The sequence below is a fragment of the Gracilinanus agilis genome, chromosome 4 (genome assembly GCF_016433145.1).
Source record: "Gracilinanus agilis isolate LMUSP501 chromosome 4, AgileGrace, whole genome shotgun sequence".
NCBI lineage: Eukaryota > Metazoa > Chordata > Mammalia > Didelphimorphia > Didelphidae > Gracilinanus > Gracilinanus agilis.
In genome coordinates, this window is record NC_058133.1 from 432435648 (window position 1) to 432458498 (window position 22851).

The 22851-nt window shown below is 35.2% G+C and overlaps 1 protein-coding gene across 1 annotated transcript in view; it reads right to left on the reverse strand.

Moving 5' to 3' along the window:
* RPS6KA2 (ribosomal protein S6 kinase A2) overlaps window positions 1–22653 on the reverse strand; it is a 538080-nt gene extending 515427 nt beyond the window's left edge. Inside the window, exons 1-2 of the mRNA XM_044671880.1 lie at window positions 22572–22653; window positions 18868–18927 (exon numbers count right to left, since the gene is read on the reverse strand). Coding sequence (XP_044527815.1) covers window positions 18868–18927; window positions 22572–22634 — 123 coding nt within the window. The 5' untranslated portion in view covers window positions 22635–22653. The remainder of the gene's footprint in view (window positions 1–18867; window positions 18928–22571) is intronic.
* Between the last annotated feature and the right edge of the window lie 198 nt (window positions 22654–22851).

The following is a 22851-nucleotide window of genomic DNA, read 5'->3' on the forward strand; positions in this document are numbered from 1 at the left end:
GAGAGAGAGAGAGAGAGAGAGAGAGAGAGAGAGAGAGAGAGAGAGAGAGAGAGAGAGAGAGAGAGAGAGAGAAATTTATTAATTTGGTGGGTTGTCCATACAGCTCTAAGGCATCATCTGAGTAATATTCATTTTTTATTTACTTTGTTTTTTCATTGGAAATAGTGATTTGTGATGTAAACTTCTTTCACATTACCATGACTTTCTTTAAGGAAGCTTTGCAGTATTCTGAAGATATATGTAATTAGGACACTGTAACTTGTAAATGGGCAACTAAGTGGCATAGTGGACAGAGTGCTGGGCTGGGAGTTCAAATCTGGCCTCAGACACTTGCGTGACCCCCAGATGAGTCTCGACCCTGTTTGCCTCCATTTTTCATCTCTAAAATGAGCTGAAGAAGGAAATGTCAAATCACTCTAATATCTCTGATAAAAAAATACCCAAATTGGGTCATAAAGAGTCATGCACAACTGAAACAACTGAACAACAACAACCTGTGAACAGGAGTGTTTAACAAACTCATCACAATTTTTGTTGGGTCCTTACATGAGAAATATTCCATAATCCAGGTAAATATATATATCAAGCATACGGAAGCTTCTTGTTCAATACTTGATATGATACTCAGCTAATCAATGAACTAACTCATCCCTGGGACTACAGTTGTAATGAAATCTTATATAATTCTGACATCATGAGACATCTTTTCTAAAAAAAGAGCCTTCAAGGCAGCATTTTTTGCTATATAATCAAGTTCTTAAAATGAATATCTCTCTGTAGTGCATTTAGCAATGTTAGCAGTGTCTAAAATGAGTGGTGAGAGTCTAGCATTTTTTGTATATCTACATTTAAGATGAAATGTGTATATACACTACTTATACAGATTTTATGCTAATGAGAAAGTAGTAGAATTATAAGGAAAATGCTTTTATAGACCTTGGTTTCATTTCTACATTTGAGCTCCTACTGTATGTAGCAAATTGAGCGTTCAATGTTGGAAGAGATATAAATTTTTAAAAATATATTATTTCTGTTTTCATAGAATGTATGGTTTAATAGGGAAATAAAGAACTTAGATAACTATGAAACCACAATGCATGATACAGATGTACACTGCTTTTATAATTTCTGATGCTTTATTGGTTGCTTTCTCTCTCCCTTGTCCCCCAAATAAAAGCATTATTTTTGGCTTTTCCTATACTTTGGGAATATTCCCCTCTTTGAGGCCTATCGGTGACTGATTTCCAACTGATTTTTAAAGATACTTCTGAAACATAGATCTTCTCCTATAATTATTGAAAACCAATCATTCTTCCTGACTTTATCATCACAAAACATCAGAAAGCAGCTGAGGAGCAAATGAGTTTAAGGAGATCATGGTATGAAACTGAGTCTAACCAGATCTCCCTGAAAAGAGCATTTACTGAAGAAAGTAGAAAGTAGACAATAAACAGATGTGAAGTGGAGTAGATCTGCTGGTTATTTTAATCATAATATTTTTGCATCAGCTAAAATAAAGATGCCACCAAATTTTGGACTCCTTACAAGATGTGAAAAAGTGATAATGCAACTTAAAATATACACAGATCAAATGGTACAAGTTAATAAAAAGTTTAAGTTATAAAACCCTTACCTTTCATCTTAGAATCAATACCATGTATTAGTTCCAAGGCAGGGGAAAAGCAAGGGGTAGGCAATGGGGATTATATGACTTATATGTCCCCATATAAGTCACACAGCTTCAAAGTATCTGAGTTCAAATTTGAAACCAGGACCTTCTATCTCCAGGCCTTTCTGAAAATATAAGATCAAAATTGTCTCCCCCTCTTCCCTCCCTTTCCACTGAATTATCCAGCTGCCCCTATTTAAGTTATTTTTAAAGAATATTTACTTAGAACTTTCTGAAATTTACTTTTATCATTTTCAAGTAATTGTGCCTACTCTAATAAAGAGTAGTCAAGCTTAAGTCTTGTCCAGACTATTTCAATAAATAAACATGCCTAAAGTATATCTCTAAAACAAACAAACAAAAAAAAGCTAACACTATTTGGATTAGAGAACCACTAGAAGCTTTCTAAATTAAAGACAAGGGGAGAAAGTAAGGTCCATAATTCTTCTCTATTATTTGAGATGGTTCTAGGAAAGCTAGTGAAGCAATAAGACAAAGAACAAAATTAAAGGCAAAAATAAAAGCAACAATCCACCTCCACAGAAAGAACTGTCGGAGTCTAATGTAGGTCAAAGCATACTATTTTTCACATTAGTTTATTTATGGTTTTATTTGAGGGGGTTGGTTTTTTATGAGTATTCTCTTATAATTATGACCAATAAGAAAGTATGTTTTGCATGATAATATATGAATTACCTAGGTCAAACTACTTACCATCTCCAAGATGGAGAAGGGAGGGAAATGATTTTGATCTTATGTTTTCAGAAAACATATGTTGAAAATTGTTATTACGTGAAATTGGAAAAATAAAACCTTTGAATAAAAAAAGCAAAAAAGAAAGCAAAAAGGAGGTGAAATGATTCCTCTTAATAGATATCATAGTGGTTTAGTTACAAAGCTCCAGAGAATTAACCAAGATAATAAATGAGATAATTAGTTACATCAGTGAATTAACAGGATACAAAATGAAAACACAAAAGTTGTCGATATTTCTATATGGCAATAACAGAAACCAGGAATAACTTATAGAAAAATAAATCATATTCAAAATTTTTAAGATGCATGTACTATCTTGAAGACAATCATGTATGAAACACTAAAGACTAATATCAGTATAATTGCAAATATACCATGGATAAAGAATGTTGTATATGTTGTTAGAAAAAGTTCATGTATTAGTTGATTTAACTTTGACATTTTCAAAAATTGCTGCAAAAGGAAAGTTTACTAGTCACACAGAGAAGGGGTTATTTAGGTATTACTGTGATATAAAAACAAGAGGTACTAACAAAAATTTAAAATACATAAATAAAGCACAAAATATTATAAGGGATAGGAGAACTATCATAAAAATAATATAAAAGGAAACTATATCAAAATATGTCTGAGTAAATAGACATTGCTCAGGTTATTAACTTTCTCTTGTGTAAACGTAAAATTTCCCAAGCAATCTTAATTAATCAGTGTAGTAAATTTCCAAAGTGAACACTCTTTCACAGATGGAAATGTCACCTATTTTGTAATGTGTTATTTTAGAGATTCACCAAGGGCCCTGAGAGATTAAGTGACTTTCTGCATGGTGATACAGCTTGTTTGTCAAAGAAAGGACTCACTTGCAAGTCTTTTGTCCCCTGAAATCAATCACTATCTATTAACTGAAAATTATTTTACCTCTTAAAAATTGTATTTCCATAATTGAAATTTTTAAAGTTAAAATCTTCTCTTCACTGACGGCACAAAGGAAAATTTTATCCCAGGCCATCAGCTTTTACTGTATATAAAATGTGCCTATGTTGTAGACTAATTGAAACTAGCTTCCTTTTTTTGTATTTTTGCAAATAATCTTATTTTGGAGTTCTTTTCAGAAATCAAAGTTAAATCACAACTGCAATCACCGGTGAAAATATATCCTCTTCACCTCAATGCCACTTTTATTTTCAATTCATACTCAAATTGACTTTCATTTGCTGCAGAAAAGGAAGTAGTCATCGGAAGCCCTCAAGGATCAATTCTAACACCCCCGCATCACAAATAAAAATATATGACTCACCAATTAAACAGCTGATACAGTGATCAGTCTTTCAAAACATATTATTGGGAGTGAACCCAGCTCAATGGCCTTTTTAAAAAAGTAATCACAGGGCAGGTAGGTGGCCCAAGGAATAGAGAGGCAGCCTTAAAAACAGGAGGTCTCCAGTTCAAATGTGCCCTCAAATACTTCCTAGCTGTGTGACCCTGGACAAGTCACTTAACCTCAATTGCCTAGTCCTTACTGCTCTTCTACCCTGGAACCAATATACCTTATTGATTATAAGGTAAGTAATCACTAGAATTTTGCTTAACTATTTTGGAAGAAAGTGCTTTGGGGGACAAGAGACTTGGGGGAAATGGACAAGTATCTACTGTGTCAAAAGAAAATTTATCAACTAAAATTAAATTCATACATGCATAAATATGGTACATACAAACATACACAAGAATTCATGTCTTGGGTGCAGCAAGGTGGCTCAGTGAATTGAGAGCCAGGTCTAGAGGCAGGAGATCCTGGGTTCAAATATGACCTCTGACACTTCTAGCTGTGTGACCCTGGGCAAATCACCTAATCCCCATTGCCTAGCCCAGTGGTTCCCAAACTTTTTTGTCCTACTGCCCGCTTCCCAGAAAAAAATATTACTTAGCCCCCGGAAATATTTTTTAATTTTAATAGCAATTAATAGGAAATATAAATGCACCTGTAGCCATCACTGCTCTCCTGGATCACTGCAGCACCCACCAGGGGGCGGTGGTGCCCACTTTGGGAATCACTGACCTAGCTTTTACCACTCTTCTGCCTTAGAACCAATCTATTGATTCTAAGATAGAAGGTAAGGGTCTAAAAAAATAAGGAATCAATGTCTTGCCCAATAGAAGAACAAGTTGACTATAAATGATAAATATGATTAAGGTTGCCTTATAAACCAAAGCCTCAGACTTACATTCTTTCCCACTTTACATCTCACTGCTAAATATTAAGTTTTCCATCTAAAAATACTTTCCACTTTAAATAAAGTCATAAGTATCTAGTAACAGGAATTTGCAAATATGTTATACTCTAAAAAAGTTCTTTTATAAGTTAGGTTTGGCTTGTTTTGTTTTGTTTTGAGCTCTGAAAGCGTTTCTCTAAAAACAATTTCATATCAGGCGGTTTGCTCCTGGACCCAAGACTATGAGTGCTTCCCAGCTGACGAGGAGCTCCCTTAGAGCAGATTTTCTTTTGCTTTTGTGTCTCTAGAGCTTAGCACAAATGCCTTCTCTCTTTACTTCTTCCTCATTCAAAGTTCTGCTTCAGCATTACCTCTTACACGAGACTTTTTCTTATCCCCCCAACTGCTAATTCCTGTTCCCCCACATCACTTCTATTTATTTTGCATGTATTTCATATTCAATTTATTTTTGTGTTGTTTCCCACAATGAATGTAACTTCCCTGAGCTTAAAGGCCATTTCCTTTTTGCTTTGTATCTCCCAGTGCCTAGCTTAGTCTAGAATATAGTTTACACTTAATAAATGCTCATTGAGATTGGTTGATTTAGGGAAAGGATCAAAATGAATTTCCCCCTATATTTCTTTTTCTGATACTTTAGTAGAGGTGTGACTGGAGGATAAATTTATGTGTTAATAATAGGTGAGAATCCCTTTTCTATTAAAAAAATCTTACTACAGTGAAATTTTTTTCATTTTTTTTAAAACCCTTACCTTCTGTCTTGGAGTCAATACTGTGTATTGGTTCCAAGGCAGAAGAGTGCTAAGGGCTAAGCAATGGGGGTCAAGTGACTTGCCCAAGGTCACACAGCTGGGAAGTGTCTGAGGCCAGATTTGAACCTAGGACCTCCTATTTCTAGGCCTGGCTCTCAATACACTGAGCTACCCAGGTGCCCCCTACAGTGAAATTTAAATCATAGGAATTTGAAATATTGTTGGTAATATAGGTACATATGTAAAGTCTTTCTCTTTATTATATTACTAGTTTGTTTTTTTAAATGCTTTTGTCAACAGATTTTAAATCTGGTTTATTTAATTGATTGCCCCAAAGCTTAAAATCTTAGAACTAAAGGGAAATTGGGGCAGTAGATAAATAGGTGGCACAGTGGATAGAATGCCTGGCCTGGAGATAGGAAGACTCATCTTTCTGAGCTCAAATCCTGCCTCAGACTCTTTACTAGCTGCACGACCCTGGGCAAGTCACTTAACACTATTTGCTTCCTCATCTGTAAAGTGAGTTGGAGAAAAAATTGCAATCCCACAAGAGGTCTCAAAGAATCCAGCATGACTGGAAAAGAGGCTCAACAACAAAAAAGGTGGCAGAGTGCCTAAAGTTCCAAATATGGAGTAGGAAGACCTCAGTTCAAATCTTGCTCTAGACACTTACTAGCTGTGTAACCCTGGGCAAGTCATTTAACACTATTTGCCTTCATGTCCTCATTTGTAAAATGACTTGGAAAAGGGCAGGGCAAACTATTTCAGTATCTTTGCCAAGAAAATGCAAAATGGAGTCATGAACAGTCAGACACAACTGAAAACAACTAAATACAGAAAAGAAATGTAGAGATCATCTAGGATCATCTCAGGTCTTTCCAGGTCCTTGGGAAACACGTAAGATATTTCTTAGTCTCTCTTCTCATTTCTTTAAAGAAAAAGATGGAAAATGGGGAGAAATGGGGGAAATGCTCTCATTTTTTAGTTATGACTACTTTACCATCCCCCCAAAAAATCACGTGACATTTATTTCTTGATCTCCTCTAAACATCAATAAACTAGGAAGTCTGACAAATCACTTTCACTTCTCTGAATAATAAAAGATTTAGGAGCCAATAACAGTTATCTTTCTTAGAGGCTGCCCCCGGCTACCTCTTCCCTTAAGATAAATAGGTTCTTTTAATGGCTAGGCTGAATTCCTGCTCTGAATTCTGAGAGGTGGGTATTCAGAAGGCTATTTTTCTTTCTTCTCCCTTTTGGCCTTCAATTAAGCTAATCTTTAAAAAAGGAATTTTTTTTGTTTTTTAAAGATTAAATTTTTGAAATATGCTCATCAACTCCAAGAAAAACCTCTTTGATATAGGTCAGGCACCTTTCCTGTAGCTAAACAGAGTATATAATTAGGAGCAGAGGCTTACATTTGCAAAATGATACATAGTCACTGTAATATGATTACATGCAGTATTTATTTCAGTCCAAAACTGTGATGATTTGTAAGGCAGAAAGTATTGTCGCTTCCCTGGCATATGGCCTCACTCTTAGCTGTTTCTTAAAGTTTAGAATTTTAGCATAGGAAGGGACCCGGCTAGATAGCACAGTTGATAGAATGTTGAGCCTGGAATCAGGAAGACTCACTTCTTGAGTTCAAATCTGGCTTCAGAACCTTACTAGCTGTGTGACCTGTGGGCAAGTCATCTTAGGCAACTGTTTGCCTCAGTTTCCTCATCTTTAAAATGAGTTAGAGAAGGAAATGGCAAACCACTTTATTATCTCCCAAATGGGATCATGAAAAGTCAAATTTTGTTTGTTTTTTGGTGGTGTGAAGGGTTAAATTTGGGGGGCAGGAGTTTTTGATCAAAAGCAAACAGTGGGGACCTATTGATTTCCACAGTGTACTGAACTCTTGGGTCTACAAAAAAGATTCCCTGGGCTACTGAGAGCTCCACTGGTCTGTGTTCAAATCACTAGTATATTTTAGAGGCGGCACTAGAATCCAAGACCTTTCTGCTCCCAAAAGCTGGTCCTCCATTAACTACTTCCCAATCAAGAGATTAAGTAGGGGTAATTACCAGAAGTCAGGGAAGTTAGGTGCTGCCTGAGTTCAAATCTGGCTTCAGACAGTTAGTTACAAGCTGTGTGACCCTGGGTAAATCACTTAACATTCTTTGCCTCAGTTTCCTCATCTATAAAACAAGCTAGAGAATGCAATGACAAGACTCTCTAGTATCTTTACCAAGAAAACCTCAACTGGGGTCATGAAAAATTGAACACAACCCACAACTGAATACCAAAAATTTTCAGAAGTCGGGAATAAAAAAGAAGGTTCTGAATCTGGGCAAAGCTTGAAGGAATAGGTTGATGACTAAAGGACATACAAGAATTTGCTTAGTCCAACTTCCTCATTTTACAGATGAGCAAACTGTGACCTGCAAGCTTGAATGAATTTGCCCTTGGCCACACAGTTAGCAGAATGCAGAGTCAAGCAGCAACACAGCCCAATTCTGAATGCAAGTTTACTGATTCTAAATCTTGAGGCATTTTGCTATATATCTTACTGCTTCACTCAGTTCTGAGTTCAGGCATATGACAGAGGAGAAAAATAAAGATCAGTTAGCTTAAGGCAGCCCCAATATGAACACTCAAATGTGAAACTGTTTCTAATACCAAAAAAAAAATGGCTAAAAGGACAAGTCTGGCCATATCAATGAGAGCAATGGAATAATAGCCCGGTCAAGAAACCTAAAGGAGGAAGATTCCAAATAAATTCTGATAAGATCTAAGTGGAGGACAAGATGTATATATTCAGGCAGATTTGAAAAGCCTCTTAACTTAAAAAAAATGTTTTTAACAAATAAGAAAATCTTTATTCTTTCTTATCTCCAGACTTTAGGGTTTCATTTTTGTACCAGTTTCTCTAGAGCTAAGAGGAAAAGTTTACTGTTTCAGAGAAATGAATTTCTCCCCAGACCTAACCTAAGAGCTTGAGAATCACCCAGACACCTTTCTGAACGCTGCTAGACAAAGAACAAGATTCCAGCAGAGGGATCAAAAGGGAGCGGATGCTGGCTGGTTACACATCAGGCTTCTTGAATCAAAGAGGATATGTATGTGCAGATGGTTGGAGCAGCTTCTGATTATCCATGACTTTTAGCCCTGACTCCAAAGAAAATTCCATCAACATTTGTGCTTAGGTTTCTCTGACCTATTTACGGCTGACATATTGGAAGGTAGCTGGGAACAACTCACTCTGGATTAGAGCATTTTTTTCTTTTCCACTATGAAACTAAGAGCCTTCTATTATACAAGTGACTGACTAGAGGGCTTCCTAGATTCAGCTGGCAGCCTCCAGCTTAACCACAAAAGCTTGTGACTTCATTTGCCTGAACCAAGGCAGGGAAGGTACAGAAAAAGGAAGACAAATATGTGTCTTATGTAAATCTTTCATGCTTGTGGACGTTCCCTAAATCAGCCTTAGAATGAGGCTACGTTTCCTGAATTCCCTGAACTTATTACAAGGGTATTCCACATATCTCATAAAAATTTCAAGCCATGGAAGTCAGCAGAGATTTCCCAAAAAGTCCAGTCGGGGCATAATCCATTGTTTCTAATTTGCTCACTCATCCTTATTTCCCAGCAGATGCCAGAGTACTGAAACCACATTGATTCTCCCAGAAAACTCCAGGTCCCTCCTTCTCATGGGGATAGAGACAGGCTTTCATTATTTGACTTAATTATACAGAGTATTCCCAAAGTCTTAGTGACATTTTCATCTTTAATAGTTTTGTATTTATTTTTATTTTTTAAACCCTTACCTTCTGTCTTAGAATCAATACTATATATTGGTTCCGAGGCAGAAGAGCACTAAGGGATAGGCAATGGGAATTAAGTGACTTGCCCAGGGTCACACAGCTGGGAAGTGTCTGAGGCTGGATTTGAACCTAGCACCTCCCGTCTCTAGGCCTGTTCTCAATCCACTGAGCCACCCAGCTGCCCCCTTTTAATAGCTCTTTTTTAAAATCTATTTTAAAAAGTTTCCAAATTATTGGGAACATTATTTCTCATTTGGTATGTATGCCAATGGCATGACCATCATCTTATGATTACCTGCCTGTAGACTGATGATTCTCAAAGTATGGTCCAGAGACCCTTAGGGGTCTTTCTAGGAGGCTTACAAGGTCAAAACCATTTTCATTATAATAAGATATTTTAATTTCTAGTAAAGTATATATCTATAGATATAACTCACATAAACAAAAGCTCTAGGCATTCCTCAATAATTTTAAGAGTGTAAACAGGTCCTGAGACCAAAAAGTTTAATAACCAAATGGCTTAATTAATATGGGATCCTCTCCATGTTGCCAAAGAATGTAACTCTTAAGAAAACATTGTAAACAAAGAACATTACTCTCATAAAAATGGCCAAAAATATTCATAGATTTGACTGATATTTTTTGCTAATTTTTTAAAATTTTATAAAATGTAAGGATAGTGAAGGACCTTAGAAGGAGCTAGTCTAACCTGTAGTTGAATAAGAATCCTCATTACATTATACCATGCAAATGGTCATCTAGCCTTTACCTGAACACCTCTAATAAGAGGGAAGAGTAGAATTAATCCCTTTTTGCTCTTGGTAGGCTCTAATTATCTTTATGCACATTTTTGTGAGTTCAAATCTGGCCTCAGACATTTATTGATTGCATGACCCAGGCAAGTCATTTAACCTTGTTAGGCTCAGTTTCCTCATTTGTAAAATAACCTGGAGAAGAAAATGGCAAACTCTTCCAAGTATCTCAGCCATGAAAACCCCAAATGAGGTCACATGACTGAAAAGCCACTAAACAACAACATAATAAAAAGTTAATTCTTGGGATTATCCCACCTATGACAAATACTAACTCAAAAGAATATTCTGAGACTCAAAGACAATTTTCACTAAAGCTACCAAGAATTTTATAAACAATTAATCATCAAGTATTTATCAGACACATATTAACTGCCCAGCATTGTACTAAACACTGAAGATTCAAAAACAAAATGAAGCTATTTCCTGCCCTCCATTTTGGAGTGAGGCCAAGAAGGGAAAACTTCGTTTCCCTCTCAGCTCTGCTCTGAATTTTCTAGACTTTGACACCACCAGTGGCAAGACAAAAGTCAAGATGATTGGTGATGGCCCAGGACATAATGGACAAGCTTGAGGTTTTCATTGTCTAGCCAAGTTTCAGCTGCCTTAATGATGGTTGAAACAAATTGTCCTCATCTAATCATTCTGCTGGGGGGAATATTCAGTTGCTGGAGGTGGATATCCCCCTAACTCACTGAGGGTTTGAGGCTGATTGAGTATCCTCAATATTCTTTAACTTGTCTGCTAAGCCAGTTTTGCCAAGGTGAGACTGCTGCTGCACATGCTACAGCTTCTTGGAGCCACAAGTGAGAGTTGGGTGCAAGGTGGATGAGCAGCTCTAAAAAGGATTAGACAAGTCCACACACCAGAGGTGCTAGTCCTCCCTGAACACCCCATACATTGCAGGTGGAGAAAAAGAATTAGAAGAATGAGCATCTTCTTATAATTCCATTGCCCACTGACCCTCGTATATTAAATTACTTCATCTCCTCATACCTCAAATTTACCAACCACCTATAAAAATAAGTTAAAAGCATTGGCTATATAATCAATTCCCAAGAATTGATAGGTGATATGTATAAACATTTATCAGATAACTGCATTGATTTTCCAGTACATAGATTTCTTTTACTCTTCCTCAACAGACGGAAGGCATTATTAGACCCATGGACTTCAACCCTGCGGGCCCCCTATAAAAAGCAATTCAAATCTTAAGTTATTTTTCTTTACCATACTTGCTTGAAAGATGAGTAAAGGAAAATTGTACTTTAAATATTTTACTTTATGGTTGAAGGATATTTCAGCACATGGAACTATCCAGCAGAAGCTCCAATTTCTCAAGAAAAAACTACTATTTTCTTTATTAGTTCATTTATTTTGTAAATGTTATTAGAAAGCGAAATCAAAGGATCTGGATTATCATCCTTACTCCTAGAGTGCTACATCTAAATGGTCCTAAGCTATTCACCTGGTCATGAATGTAGATAAGAATCCAAAAAAGACATTCCGTAGCTCACAATCAGGGTTTTGCTTATATCATTCTTCTTAGCATGAACAAAATTTTTAAACCCTCAGAGGGAACATTAACTGTAAAAATTCATTGATGGGGACAGGTAGGTAGCTCAGTGGATGGGGAGCCAGGACTAGAGATGTGAGATCCTAAGTTCAAATCTGGCCTTGGACACTTCCTAGCTGTGTAATCCTGAACATGCCACTAAACCCCCATTGCCTAATTTTTTTGCTCCTCTGCCTTGGAACCAATACATGATATTAATTCTAAGACAGATGATAAGCGTTCCAAAAATATACATCGACTGTAGGACTAGCTATAGACCAAAAAGAGGAAATCTCAGGTACTAAAAATAGCAACAAATAACTTTTATTTAGCCAACAATATTGAATAACTAATTCTTAAGAAGCAATGGAGCAAGCCAGAGGACAAATGGGTACAATAGGATAAATCGAAGTAGTAACAGTTTGTAATAGTTAATCTTTCATTGATTTGGGAGAGTCACTATTAACATGCAAATCAAATATTATACAGGGTCCACTTTATTTAGAAAATTTCATTTGTTTCTATTCTTTGTCTTTTTCTCAATAAATGCTCTCTCATGAAGCTACTTTCCAAGTCATCAGTTCTTTGATTGCTTTTAAACAAATATGATGGAAGGGAAGGATATGACTTTTCTGCTTCTTCACTATACTAGCTAATTTCACAAATGAATTATTTTAAAAAATTATCTTGCATTGAAGTGTAACTTAAAATATTGGCATTAAGGACTGTTCATTTGGGGATGAAGGAGACAGATAAGGATATCAAATGGTTACTGCTAGGGTAGCTTCTGTAAAATAGGGTACAAAATAAAGTGGGGGAAGTTCCAGTTTCACGTGGAGTGTTGAAAGGCTTCTATTTTAACCAATTATTCTTGCTAATTAGGCGATTAAGCTTAATTGTAGAATGAGAATTGTGAACTTGCCATTTAAGAAACATTTTTATAATTTTATTTTAATACAATGTGGGTTTTTTTGTAAGCATGTAAATTTAATTTCACGCATTTAAGTATATTATTTTGAGGAATACATAAGCTCCACTAGACTGCCCAAGACACATAAAAATTTAAGAACCGCTGGCATCCAAATTTTAGCACGCTACATCAAAACTCCAGCTACCCCTCCCTCATTACATTTATGGCAGTGATTCATGTCCTTCCTTGGAGACAAAAAAGAAAAAAAGATAAGCTATGGGAGCACAAATGGATTTGACATATTCATTAGGATTTGTAAAATGCCAGTCTTTTTGGTAGCAAGGCATTAAGATAATATGAAGAATTAGAGAACTATTTTATCATTCTAATAATCACAAGATTATTAACTGCCTGCCTTAAACTTGGAACCACTTTTTCTCTTAATTTTTTTTATTAATTCCTAGGTCATGTCTTGTTTCTATTAAAGTTAGATTTTTTTATTTAAATTTTTAAGTAGAACAATAAATTCCTCTGTCTACCTGCTCAGAGAAATGAAGAGTTAATGAGCTCAGTCCTACTGGGTGACTCAAACTCATGTTCTCTCCAAGTAATAATCTGGCAGGTTCAATGCCTTTTGTAATAGTGTCTATTAAAGAGCCAGGAAATTTGATTTCCCCCTCCACTTTAACTGGGTTATTCCAATAAGGCCTCCACAGCCCCAAAGATAGGATAGCAACTACCTAATATTTCCCTCCTAGGTTTCTAGTCCAGTGGATAATATTGGCTCCTACATGACTTCAGGTGACCAAAAAGGTACTGTGCTTTATTGTGGCAGCAGGATTAAAAGGAAGGAAATTTAAACTAAAGAGTATATCTTTGGGATGTTTTTAAACCCAACAGCTCATCCTTATCTCAATATTTCAATGATTAACATCAAAAATTTAATGATAAGACCCCAAATTAGATTTGAGAACAACATCTTGACTTCAAGAGAGGGTATCATGTCTATAACAAACATTCTCAAGTGAGTCACAGGCAGTTTTGTTTTCACAGATAAAATACCTTATCTGTGTAAATCTAGACCCAGTTCCACTGACATTGTGTTCTTCTTTACTCTCTGCTGCCACCCCCTCAATTGGGACAGAATCATAATATAACAGATTTAAAGTTGGGAGGTGCCATCAGAGGCTATCTAGCACAAACCCCTCATTTTACAGATGAGAGATCTGAAACCCAGAGAAGTTACCTAGTTTGCCCTAGGTCATGACAGATCCAAGAATTAAACCCACATTGTCTGATTTAAATCTAGCACATTTTTTATTATCCCATAAAAATTCCAAGCTTTATCAAGTTAAATTTAATATCTTAAAAAAAGTTTATGTAATTGAAATTACAGTCTCATAGACAATCCTCATTTCCTGGCCTTCTTTGCATATGTTCGTGTTTGTTGAAAGTTTTCTAGGTCATAATAAAAAAGCATTTTTTAAAAAAAGAAAATTACCAGATTTACACTGCATTTTCCCTAGTATTTTTCTCAGCTGTGTCTGCATTACACTGTTTCTAGCTTTTCAAAAAGAAATTGGACCTAACATTTTGGAAAAATTATGACTCACTAGTCACAAGGAGATAAAGTGAAAATGTAATGCCATTCTCAATAGCTCCCTTGATCTCGTTTTTCTAGCAAACATCCAATCAGCTAAATGATCTTTCACATCGTTAACAGAAATAGCTGACATTTATGTAGTGCTTTGGAGTTTGCAAAGTGCTTTCCAGACATCATCATTTATTTGATCCTCACAACAATATTGTAAGGGAGATGCCAAGATTATTCTGATTCCATAGATGAGGAAACTGGAAGTCAGAGAAATCAGATGACTACAGTCATATAACTAGCAAGAAGTGAAGGCAGGATTTGAAAACACATCTTTCCTCTCCAATACTCTTACTCTCCAAAAATATCGCCTCTCATCAACAGCAATAACATCCAACATGTATGAACAACTCTTAAAAATATATGATAAGAGGCTCAGTGATCACTGGACCTGGTCAAAAAGACCCAAGTTCAAATCCAGTCTCAGAAACTTTGAAGCTCTATGACTCTGGACAAGTCACTTAGTCCTCAATGCCTAGCTCTTACCCCTCTTTTGCATTGAAACCAAAACATAGTATTGATTCTAAGATAGAAGGTAAGGGGTTAAAAAAGGGGTGGAGGCTTATTATTTTTTATTTTAAAAGGGTTTATTATATTATAACTGAACAACCTTCAAATCCATTGTTTTAGAAGTGCTTCAATTGTTTCAAGATACATTTGATTTTTCCCCAAACTAGGTAGTCATATTCTCTTAACCCTTAGAAAAGAAGCTATAGAGTCTATCCTTACTAACTGGTAGCTGTATCTAATTTAATGTATATGGTCTACAGAAAGGAAGTGAGGAGGAAGATGACAAAGATCTCAACCTTTTTGTTCCTTCAATGTCTATGATTTATCTTTACATTAAAGAATTTAAAAGAATTCCTTAAAATTAAAAAAATAATTAAAGCTTCCTTAAAACAGATTGAGAAAGGTTTTCTGGAAGAAATCTCTTTTTTGTTTTGTGCTTTTTTTTTTAGATTAGAAAACACTAATGGTAGGAAACACTAGTCTTACTAGTAAATACAATCACACAAATCATAAGTATAAAAAAATGCAACTTTAACATGAAACCTTTGAGAATATGAAATTCTCTTCTCAGCAGGTGAGGAAAGGATATGTGGCTAAGAAGAAACTTAAATCTAAATAACTTAAAAACCGTTAATAATTTCAGAGAACATACAATATTGCCACAGAGGAGTAGGTAGTTATATACATTGTCAAACATGATGACTGAATTAGCCGTTTTTGCTTTAATTTGTTGTTGTTGTTGTTGTTGTTATTCCAAGGGAAGGTTCAATTTCAAAGGGAGTAGAAGGCTATATTTTCCAGAAATTATTTTGATAAAAAAGTAAAAGCATTAATGACATATTTTAAGCATTTGTAAAACACTTTAAAAATCAAAAGATGTACTACATTAAGCACTCATACAAAACAAAATGTGTTTTCATGTTTTAGACACTTTTCAAACTAAACTTCTTCAAAACAGTTAACTGTTTTACAACCAGTAGACCAGACCATGGAGAAATATAACTGAATAGACAAAATTAGTTGTATCTAGATAGACAAAACTTTTTATCCAAATTATTTCTGTTCATCAAATAAGTAAATAGTATATGTCAAAAAGGATATATGCAGGGGGCAGCTGGGTAGCTCAGTGTATTGAGAGCCAGGCCTAGAGATGGGAGGTCCTAGGTTTAAATCTGGCCTCAGACACTTTCCAGCAGTGTGACCCTGGGCAAGTCATTTGACCCCCATTGCCTTAAAAAAAAAAAAGGATATATGCAGCAATGATGTTCCACAAAAACATTTCCTAATTTTATAATCAATTCAACCACAATTTGATTGTATAATAACCTTATGCAAACTGTCTCTCTATGCTGAACCTGAATGTCTCCAGCAGTAAATAAGGAACAAAAATTTATTATTCATACAAATATTCTGAAGCCTAGCAAAGAATCATTTATTTTGACATAAGTATTAAATAGCTGCATAATGTTTTAGATGGAGAATTTGCTAACCTGAAAAATCTGGCATTGGAATTTCAGCATGAAACCCAAGAGATTTCCCAAAACTCTCTTCTTTACCAGATACCTGCATCAATATTACGTACATCACCCAAAGAAAACTAATCTTGCAATCTCTCCATTCATTCCGAACTACTAGCTACACATTTTTGACCCTTCAGGAGGCGTAAATGTCAAGAGCTAATAATCACTTCCACTACCTCGTAGCCTGGTTGTCAAAAATAACATTTAGGAAGATTAATAGGTATGGCTGCATTCAGGAGAGATCCTGATAGCAGTATTACCTCCCAGTTTTCATAAAAAAATGTTGAAGTTCAGATGAAGTGAAGTCTGTAACCCTTCAGAAAGCAGCCATTCAGGGAGTGAAATGTGCATGAAAATATTCTTGCAATTCAGGTGGTCATACAATCTCATCAATAAGTTCAATCTTTAGGGCCACTAAAATGAATATCCCCAAATGCCCACCTCTTTAACATTTCTCAGATCACTTAAGCTTAAAGAAAGCAACTATTTGTCAACAATTGATACACAGAATTCTCTTAAAACTAACCTCTCATGAAAGTCTAGGGGATGGACTAGATAATTTCTAAGACCCCCTCTAGCACTAAAATCCTATAATTCAATGAACTGGTACAAGAAAAGAGAGCCACTGATTATTAAAATATGATTACTTACTTCCTATTAGACCTTGCCATTAGGCGCCTGCTAAATTCTTATGGCACAATGTTTGGTGTGTTGAACATAGATGCCAATTAGTGAAGGGCATCTTTCCTTCCCAGAAAGTCACTGGCTAGACAGTGTATCCAGTCTAGCACCTCTTTGAGGGCTGGGAAAGGTAGGTATATCTATTTTTCAAAAGGGTAGGTGGAGGTTCTGGGAAAGACAAAGGCTTCATCTGAAATCAATAAACAAGTTGCTGAGGTGAGAATAGAATAAGACTGCAAATTCACAGGTCAACGGCAAAAGTGCAGGATATTAAGAGGCAGCCAAATTGAGCCAGCAACATAATGATATTGTGCTGTCTTAGACCAAAACAATTTATGAATCCATCTAAGAAATCTAGTAGCATCTGGTTCACAATTCACACAAGATTTACATATGGTAATTTCTGGTTTCTAACATCTGAAGACACGATCTTCTGAAATACTTCTTGATCCAAACTCCCTAGTCTGTAACACCTGGTCTGCAGTTTTAATTACTTTACAAAAGTCACAAATAATTTAAAAATAGAAACCCAAGTCAGTATAATTCCTATAGCCTATTATCTCTTATTTCTTCAAAACAAATCACCAAACCCTTATTTGATTTTCAAAGACCATAATATCATTCTAAATTCATATATTTTAAGAGTTAACTATCAAAATATTATTCTGTTTAAACTACCACGTTAAAAAATCCCTACCAACTTACATCTTTCTTTCAGCTTGTACTGCTATTCCCAGCACTTAACACAGTGTCTCACACTTAGTAAGCATACATGCTTACTTTTTTGTTGGGTGATATCAACTGCCTTTGAGTAATTTTTAACTACTCTGGCTATATTTGTTCATTTTCCACAATTTCACCCATTTTGGGAAACTATTTTCCTTGATAAATTACATAAATCTAGTCTTCAATAGAATTATCTCTATGACTTCTATTTAGGTTTAAACTGAAATTAGAAAGTCAGTTCCTTAGCATCCAATGCCTTCCTCACAGACAATTTTATGTTCAGGATAATGATAGCAGTGAATGCTACCTTTGTTTCTGGTACTTTTATAAAAAACATTTACCTCTACCAGGAAAAAAAAACAAAGATTATCAATGTCTTTAAACAATAGTTAACATTCCTTCTACTTGTGCCATTTTACTCCTGATCTCCATCTATTTCTTTCTCAAGACATTTTCTATAACATTAATTCTTTTTATTTCTTCTCTTTTATCTAAATTTATTATCTCCTCTCCTTCCTTTTTGTGCTTACCTTTATTATGAAATATTAAAAGATGTGTAAAGGAGAGCTGACTTGTAAAATATGAAAGTTGGAAATGCAGTTTATATGAAGAACCTTTTTTAAAGATAGAAAAGATAGGTTATCCCTATTTTCTTATCAAAGATGATATTTTACTGCCTTTCTTATCTAAAAAAGGCTCTTCACATAAATTGTATCTTCAACTTTCATATTTCACAAGTTAGCTATCCTTTACACATTTTTAATACCTCATATTCACTTCAAAAGGCAGATAAATGGTAGAGTCTCATTCAGTATCTCAAGAAGTTGAATTACTCAATTTCCAAGTAGGTGTAATCATCACTTAACTCATTCAACTACTTGTCTGGTCCATACCTCATACTCTTCATCTTGTCCTTAATTTGTTTTCATAATTGATCATTTATTCCTTCAAGACATTCCTGAGTTAGAGGCCAAATTTTGCTTCAGTTCATTTAACCTTTCTAAAATTCTCAGTATTTTCTCAGAGGCACTATAGTAAAATGTCAATTGTTACTGTCTACGTTTCTTCTATTCTCTGTTTCTTCTCTTTTATCTAAATGTTGTTATTCCCCTCTTTCCTTTCTATGCTTACCTTTCTTAGGACATATTAAGACATATGTAAAAGAGAGCTATCTTGTGAAATATGAAAGTTAGAGACACAAAGGAGATACATTTTGAGACTAGGCGCAGGCTAGTAAAATCCAACCTCCTAACTTTGGGTTATCAGAATGCCATAAAGCAAATATAGTTACTTCTTTGGTGGCCTCTTCTGTGGCAGGTTCTACATCAAGGCTGGCCTCCTCTTCAGTGGTCTAGAAATAAAAGGAAAAAATATCAAATTATGCATTAACATCACAAACTCTTGTCAACAGCAGAGTATGGAACAAGAAGTCTGTATAATTATAAACAGGGAATAAGACTTGTGATTTCATCAATGTAGGGAATTCTTTCTACTAGTGAAGGTCAGCACTTTCCCTGCAGCTTAGAAGAGAAAGCAAATAAAGCATAGATTTATAGAGTGCAATTGTGACTCAGGTACATATTTTTTAAAAATTCACTTTGAATATAGACAATTGACATTTCTGGAGAATTTAAATCCCTATAAATAGTTGGGAAAATAAACTTAAATTAAGCATAAGATCATAGGTGAAGAGTTCAAAATGATCATAGAGGCCATCCAGTTGAATACCTTCATTGCACAGGTAAAATCAGGCCCAAAGAGGTTAAAGTGATATATATATGGATAGAAAGTGACACGGCCAAGATCTGAACCCAGGTCCTCTGACAACAAAATCAGGACATTTAAAATGGTACCACAGTGTGCCATGCTTCTGTCAAAGATTATCAATTAAAGATGAAAGAATCTTTGCATTCTTTGTATAACAATTTGAAAGTCAGAAACTAGTACTTTTAGCAATCTAAATAATAAAGGTGAGAGGGTAAGGGAAGTTTAAGTAAAACACTTAAATTAAGGCCAAAGAAAAGAACATCAGAAAGCATTTCTAACTATTTCCATTTTTGTTTATTTGATGTATATAATAAATCAAAACACCATGTTATTCCCTACCAACCAACTATTTCTTCTTTGAGCTACCAGGAAATTTGATTCATGGACAGCTAGTGTTGAAATCAGAATGGTTTTAAATATCACTGGAACAGAGTGAAGACTAAAAAAAGGTCTATTTCCTTTCCTGCCATCTCTAATTTACTGGACTGCTTGGGAAAAGAAATGAATCAGGTCAGACATTAACAGAGCACAGCCTACGGCCCATTTTTAAGAGAATTATGTTGGTTTTTTTCCGTTCAAAACCTAAGGATTTCCCATTTTTGAATGTCTATTATAGCTGTGTGTCACATGGTCTCCCAGAAAAGTAAAAGGTTCAGACTCTCCATGTGATACACAAATGAAATGGGTCAGCCAAGAGCTTCAGTGATTTAAATGAGTCCATGTAATTGCTTCATTTATGAACTTGGCCATTCCGACTCAACACAAGATGACTGACAAGTTTAGCAATGGCAAATTTTACTTGTTGACTTATAACTTGATGAAATGTAACATAAGAGGTATTGGAAGATTGGAGTTTTTTGTTTGTTTTATACTAAATGCAAGTGGACAGCTTGGGTAATACAGTGGAAGAATGCTGACTTCAGACACTTATTAGCTGAGTGTAATCTTAGGCAAGTCACTAAACCCTGTTTGTCTCAGTTTCCTCATCTGTAAAATGAGCCAAAGAAGGAAATGGCAAACTATTTTAATATCTTTGCAATAAAACCCCAAATGGGGTCCTAAAGAGCTGGTCATGACAAAAACAACTGAACCACACACACATAAAAAAAAAAAAAAAAAAAAAAAGAAGGGAGCAGAGATGGGAGTGTGGGGTGGGGAAAGCAATCCATTTTAAAAGGTATTTGTGAAGATACTAATTTAAATCAATTGCTAATTGACATTTTGTTGGGACTTCCTTTTCTCTACTTTTTTTTTGCTATACTGTTGATATACATACTGTTTAAACAGACAGTTAAATTTTACCTATTCAATGAAACAATATTACTTTGTCTTATGTGCTCAGTAATCCTCTTAAGAGGATTATATCACCTTGTTATTGTTAAAAGTCTTAGCCTTAAAAATCTTAACCTTCTTTTTGCAACTAATTCAAACCACAACTAAAACATCTGGTGTTTTGGTACCCTTATTTCGAAACTAGGTTCTCTTTGATTTCATTTATAGCATATATTTCCAATTCCAGAGCATCCACTTAAAAACTAAACTTTGCAAAACCAAACACTGATCTTATCCCTTGCTTTCCAGGGCTCACCTGGGAACCCCAAGAATACTGATATGCAGCTCAAGGTGTTTCTGCCTTTTTATTGGTAACCAAGCACTGCATCTGCCCTTAAGCTTTGTATCAGACAATTGTAGCTATAAAATATTTAAGAGGCTCTAGGGGGCTCTTTTTTAAAAAAATATAGCCTGATAAAAATTCTTCGTTGGAGTGATACTATTAAAAAGATAAAGACTGGAGTTTTAAGCCCTTTTATTGCAGAGGTAATTTCTAAACAATTCTAAGTAATGCTCCAATACCACATGCAAATAAGTAGCTAATACAATGCCAAGCCTTAGTTTTATCTCTTTTCTGATACTAATTTAAATAGTTTTGAAAAATCAATAACTAGATATCTCTCTCAACTCCATCTATGAAACAGTTTTATTATTTAATATTTTCAAGCAATAAGGAGCACCTTGATAAATTTAAAGAATTATTAGGATCATATCAGATAACAGGCAACTTTCTTTAAAACAAAATAAAACTGAAACTCCACTAACAAGGAAAAACAAGAAAAAGGATCAAGTTAATTCCTCCTAAATTTAAAACTGCATCTTGTTTTTTTCAGATTGCAATGTGCATTGGTGAATTTCTTGATATTTTAAGTATGAAGCATGAGCAAAATAAAAACTCTAAAGATGCAAAGACACTATGGAAGAAAGAAAAATTATGTTGGAATTTAATAAAAACATGCTTGATGGAGACTGGTTGTTTGTTTTTTTAGATTTAAATATTTTATTTTTTTAGAAAAATTTTCCATGTTGATGGAGACTATTTAAGCATTTTGAAGATCTGAAGAGATAAATTCAAGAAAGAACAATTGAGGCCATGGTTATTTAGTACTTCTAGTGTGTTTGTTTAGTTATTTAATTAGCACGGGGCTTTCCCCTCAATCTTAGGAAAATGTTCTTATACAGCAAAATTTTATGACAATGCAATTGTAATTCAAGATAAGGGATTAGAAGACATGATGTCTAAGACCCCTTCTAGCTCAGTTCTAGGAAATGCATGTAATTTTTATAGAGATTTCAAGCAGCTAGCTAAGTACATAGTTATTATTATTACTGATAATAATAACAGCACTGTATATCTAAAGTCCATTAAGGCTTCCAAAACAGTTTCCCCACCACAGTTCTGTGGGGTTGGCTGTGAAACAAGACCAACTTTTAACATATATTTGGCAACCTCTGGGAAGAAGTTAATAAGTCCTCCCTTTAATTCTAGTGACACGTTTATCTTTCATCCCCACTGGCAGGGGAAGATTCTTTGCCACTTTCTAAAAGCTCTTTTTGATCCAAACACATCACTGCTCACAGGTCCTCATAACAAATGAGGAACATTTGAAAGCCACTTGTTGACTGGTAATTAAAGCCAGAGCAGGTTAGTTGTGAAATATATAAATACCATGAAAATCTAGACATACTTATTACAGGAGGATACTAAAGTTTAACTTAGGAGTACAGCCAATACATTCCCCTCCTTTTCTCTCCCCCCCCCCCCCGCCCCATCACGTGCCCTTTTATTCCTGATAGTGCAATATCAGGCTATACATCTGCAAAATCGTCTATTTACTGCAGAGGTCATCTTCTTCAGGGCACCTGATTTTTTTTTTAAGTCCACTGTTTGCTCACCTCTATTTCCATGGGCTCCACCTCGATCTTTTTCCATAGTTCCAATAACTGAGCAATTGGCATTTTTTTTTTACTATTTTTCTCCTCTGGTGGATCAGAAATAAAAATAGGACGGAAGAGACGTAAGGGGGGGGGCAAAGAAAGTGAAAGACAGGGAAAGAGAAACAGGCAGAAAGAGAGAATGAGAAAAAGAGATAGAGAGGCAAACAGGAGAGAGAGAGAGAGAGAGAGAGAGAGAGAGAGAGAGAGAGAGAGAGAGAGAGAGAGAGAGAGAGAGAGA